Source organism: Galeopterus variegatus, unplaced genomic scaffold, assembly GCF_000696425.1.
Source record: "Galeopterus variegatus unplaced genomic scaffold, G_variegatus-3.0.2 Scaffold161, whole genome shotgun sequence".
In the NCBI taxonomy this organism is placed as follows: domain Eukaryota; kingdom Metazoa; phylum Chordata; class Mammalia; order Dermoptera; family Cynocephalidae; genus Galeopterus; species Galeopterus variegatus.
This window is the reverse complement of record NW_007726272.1, coordinates 926,205-930,884: the sequence shown is the minus strand read 5'-3', so window position 1 is coordinate 930,884 and position 4,680 is coordinate 926,205. Positions and strand designations below refer to the sequence as shown.

General features: G+C 47.8%; 1 protein-coding gene across 1 annotated transcript in view; it reads right to left on the bottom strand.

Moving 5' to 3' along the window:
• Positions 1-4,680, bottom strand: part of TEKT5 (tektin 5) — a 15,583-nt gene that overhangs the window by 9,289 nt on the left and 1,614 nt on the right. The window contains exons 3-4 of the mRNA XM_008593818.1: positions 2,287-2,370; positions 1,629-1,699 (exon numbers count right to left, since the gene is read on the bottom strand). Coding sequence (XP_008592040.1) covers positions 1,629-1,699; positions 2,287-2,370 — 155 coding nt within the window. The remainder of the gene's footprint in view (positions 1-1,628; positions 1,700-2,286; positions 2,371-4,680) is intronic.

Below are 4,680 nucleotides of genomic sequence, written 5' to 3'. Positions count from 1 at the left end.
CTGAGGGTTGCGATCCGTTGCCGGACACGGAAAAAGACAAAAAGGAAAAAAAAAAAAATATTCATTCAGACAGGGAGGAATAAGTCAAGAGATCTATTGTAAAACATAGTGACTACAGTTAAGAACCATGCATTGTACTCTTGAAAATCACTGAGAGTAGATTTTATGTGGTTTCACCACAAAAAATAACTATGTGAGGTAATGCACATGTTAACTAGCTTATTTAGCCATCCCACAATGTGCACATATTTCAAAACATTACGTTGTATATGATAAATACATACAACTTTAATCTGTCAATTAAAAATAAAAGTTTTAAAAAATAAATGCAAGAAAAATACAATTAAAAAAAGACATCGGCCAGCCCAAAGTTCTCCCTGTGTTAAAACTTGCTGGTTTAAATACGACTGTTTAAGATTTTTTAAAGCAAATTAACTTATAGACAGACAGTTGGTAACCAATCGTCCAGGTGGTAGGTGGAATGTCAGAAATCAGGACAGAGACACAAAATGATTGAATTCAACCCTGCATTTATCCTTTCAACTGCCATTTTGGGCCCTGCTGTCTTAATACCTCCTTTGAACACTTCACCTCTGATGTCTACCTGGGTTGCCCCAATTTGTCTGCCCCAACCACACCCTTTCATCTTTAGGTCAAAGACTCTTCTGTAGTGTCTTCTTCCTTTTCAACATGGCCCTCGATGCCATTTTGTCCTGGGTGATCCCCTCTTTTCCCCGGAGCCCAATTATAACCCCCTCGGGGAGTCAAAGAGCAACTGGAGGGGGAAGTGACTGCTGTTCCTGGGGCACAGCAAACAGGACACGGAGCTCCAGGCGCTGATTTGCAAGCTGCCTGACACTTTAGCGTCCCACCCAGGCTGCCTGTGTCCATTGTACAGCAGGAAAGGCAGCTCTGACAAGGTGGCCGGACGCCCCTGGCCATCTGTGTCTCTGTGTCAAGAGTAAATGAAGAGGGAAACTAGCAGAGCAGCCCTGAAAGAGTTAAAGTTCAGTGCCCCATTCCAGAGCCAGGTGGGGAGGCTGCCTCCAAGGAACTGGGTGACAAGGGCTTAGTTATAGGCCCCAAGCACCATAAAACTCCAACCTCCCTTTAATTATGAGAGGGGACTCCTGGCTCGTCAGGATACCGGTTGCCTAATATTCCAAGAACAAAAAGCTGATTCCTTGTGAAGACTCCTGACTTAAGGGGTTCACCAAGTCCCTTCTAGAGATGCCCCAGCCCCTGGCCTTGCTGCCTAATATCACCCCCCGCCCTCGCGTCATTTCCCAAGGTTCAGAAACCACATGGGGAAACCACAGATAAAAGAGCCCTCATTGCAAACAGCGCAATCTATGATGTGCTGGCTCAGGAGCATCAAAAGTGCACATCTCAGCAACATCATATTGCTAGCCTGAAATCAGCCACTGTTGTAGCATTTACACCACAGCAAATGACCAATCTACAAATCAAGACTCATGTTTTTCTGGAGAGCTGGTTGCTAAACATTTACCGGCACACCCCTGACCAGAAGAACAGCCCAGAGACAAGCAGGCCCCTCCGGCTTGCCCTTAGAAATCTGGGAGTCCCAGAACAAACCCCAAGGAGAGAGAAGAGAAAGAAGCCCTTACCGCATCTGAATATCAATTCTTTGAGCTAATTTTCTCATCCGTTCTTGGCAACATTTTAGCAAATCTACTTCCTGAAATGAAAAATGTCAGAAAAAGGGATGCTCCTTAGAAACTCATAATGCTTTCTTCACCTTGCCTCTCTCTCCCTACCCTCAACCCCGCAAGTGAAATGTCAGGGTGGGGTTCCTGCCTCAATCCCATGATCCCAGGGCCAGACGGCTGAGGTTAAGTGTGGAAGCTGCATGTTTTCTTGCTCTACTTTCTTTCCTTTTTATATGCTTCCAGCTTAAAAAAAATTAGCACCTACTATGTGCCAAGTGCTCACCTACAGATTATTTTTATCATTTAATTAAATAATGTATATGAAGTGGTATGGTGAATATATTAGGTGCTCAATAAACACTAGCTTTTATGATTGTTATTGGTGGTATTATTATTATGCCCACTTTGAAGATGAAAAGACTGAGGACCAAATGACTCCATTTCTCCCCATTCCTAAACTGCAACCTAGGCCCCCACCCATGTTGTCTGAGCCCTAATTTTCCCCTGGGGGTGACATGTATGGCTTCTGCTCCCGATTGGCAGCTTAGAAACCTCTCTGACCAGCTGGCCCTCCCTTCCTCCTTCAGGAGCTGGGCAGACCTGGGAGACACCTTACCTGAATAAGATTTTTCTCCACATTGTCATGCACCAAATCAATCCCGATCCTCTTCTCGCGATGGTATAGACACTCCAGGGCCACCTGTAGGGAGCAGCGGGAAAGAGTGTATTCTCCCTGCAGCTGTATGTAGATCCTGAGCAGAGGTGACTTGCATCTAGCTTTGCCACTATCTGGTCTTTTTTCCGGGCCTGGGTGCTTCCTGTGTGTTTAGTGGGCTTCTGCCTCCCTTCTCCCTTGATGGGGGCTGTGAGATCCCTTGGCTAATGCATTTGGAGATGCAGGGCCCATGTAGAGAAAGGAGGATAAGGTAGGGTCCTGGGAACAAACTGTGATTGGAAGTGGGAGTTAACACCCCTTCCCATAATCTCCATAAACTGCCCAAGCCTTCCCAAATTACAATAAGAAACAGTAAAACTCCACTGTCATTTCAGATACGATGTATCAACTGCTGTAGATGTAGCTTCTGTCCTGAGTTCACATCCAGGCTTTTCCAGTTCCTACTATGTGCACTTGAGCAAATTACTTAACCACTCTGACCCTCTGTTTCCTCATCTGCAGATGGGTGCATTATTGTTGTGTATCTTGCAGGTCTGTTGCACGGGTTAAGAAAACTTGACAAATGTAAAGCACTCAGAACACTATCCCTTAGTATCATCTATGAATAAACATGAAACCCCTCTTTGGAGCTCTCCAAATGGGGGGAAAGCTTTGGAAACTGGTCAGAGCCAGGTAAGCCCCAGGCCACCCTGCCACGCAGCTGTGGGCCTTTACAACTGTCATGGTGACCTAAGCAGAGTGGAAGAGAAGACAGGGAGGGAGATGCTCAGAGCGCTCCTGGAAGAGACTGAGGAAGAGTAACGATTGGTCACTAGCCTGTTGTGTCACAAACAGCAGGAGCGAGCAGGAAGCAGGAAGTGTTGAGGTCTGGATGTTGGGATGCCAAGGCACCTAGGAGCTCAGAAAGGAGAAGGACTCACTGACCCATCCCACCAGAATTTATGGAGCCCCTTCTCTGAGTCATGCTCAATCGAAGTGCTGGGGGTAGCACAATGAACTACACAGAAGGGGTCCCTGCTCTCATGCAGACTGTGTTGTAACAGAGGGGAGAGAACACACATGAAGAAACTGGATTGTTTCCAACTGTAATAAGTGCTGCAGTGAAAACAATCAGGGTGATGTGAGTGGGTGGGGACGACCCAGCAGGGTAGGTGGGGAAGAATTCTCTAAGGAGGAGACAGAAAGAGACCTGAATCATCAGAAGCAGAGATGCATGGAGGAGTGGGAATGATGCATCAGGAAGAGCAAACAGCAGGTGCAAAGGCCCTGAGGTCAGAGGAGGAGCAGACAGGAAGCCATTGGGAGAGGAGAAGAGAAAGGGAAACTGGAATAATCTCAGGGGCCGGGTTATGGGATAGAGGATTTCAGAGGGATAGAGGATTTCAGGAATTGAGATGTTAATTTCTGGGAAGCCATCAAGGGAGCCAGTGGGAGGAGTGTCAAGATCTCACTTAATACTTAAAATCACCCCTCTGGCTGCTGTGCAAGGAATGGGTTGGAGGGGGCAGGAGTTGGGAGCCCAGGATGGAGGTCCTGTGAGAGGCTGCCTGGACTGAGGTAGGAGGCCTGGAGATAGAGAGAAGTGGGTAGGATTGAGATGTCACTGGTCCCCATGCCACCACGTGACTGATCAAAGATCACATGTGACCAGGCAGAGCTCGACTTTTCAGACAGGTGGGGTGCAGGGGGAGGGGGAGGAGAGCAGGGGGTGAGCAATAATAGGTTTTGGGTGCTGCTGTAGGTCTCTGAGAAGCGGCTCTGCCCACCTTCCTCCCAAGGGAGAAACCTGATGGGAAGGGAGGGAAACAGTGGATTCTCCACCCCCTCGCATGGGTTTAGGAATCCCAGAGTGATAGGAACCTATACCATGTCTCCCGTTGGGATCCAGAGGCAAGACCTCTCCTACAGAATTCCACACACTGGGCATGGAGCAGAACCAGCTGCAGGAGGCCCCCAGGCTGGAGGTCCCCAGTCTCCCACATGCTCCAGGGAGCAGCAGAACATCGTCCTGTGTGGCCAAGATTAGTTCCCACAGCATAGGCGGAAGCTGCTGGTTCCTTACCCAAGGTCCACTCAACACCTTCCCTGACTTTCTCCAGGGCACAGTGAAAAATATTCACTTAACCAGACTCCCCTGCAGCTGGGGAGCCCGTGTGAGTTCTGAGCAATGAGCTAAAAATGGAAACTCATGATGGGCCTTCTGGAGAAACATATTCCCTGATAAAAAGGAACAGATACAATTGATACATTCACCCTTTACCTTACCCTCACTTTCCTGCCGCTAATGAGAACATCAAAATGCTCCTTGCACTCAGGAGCTTGCAATATGAAGTA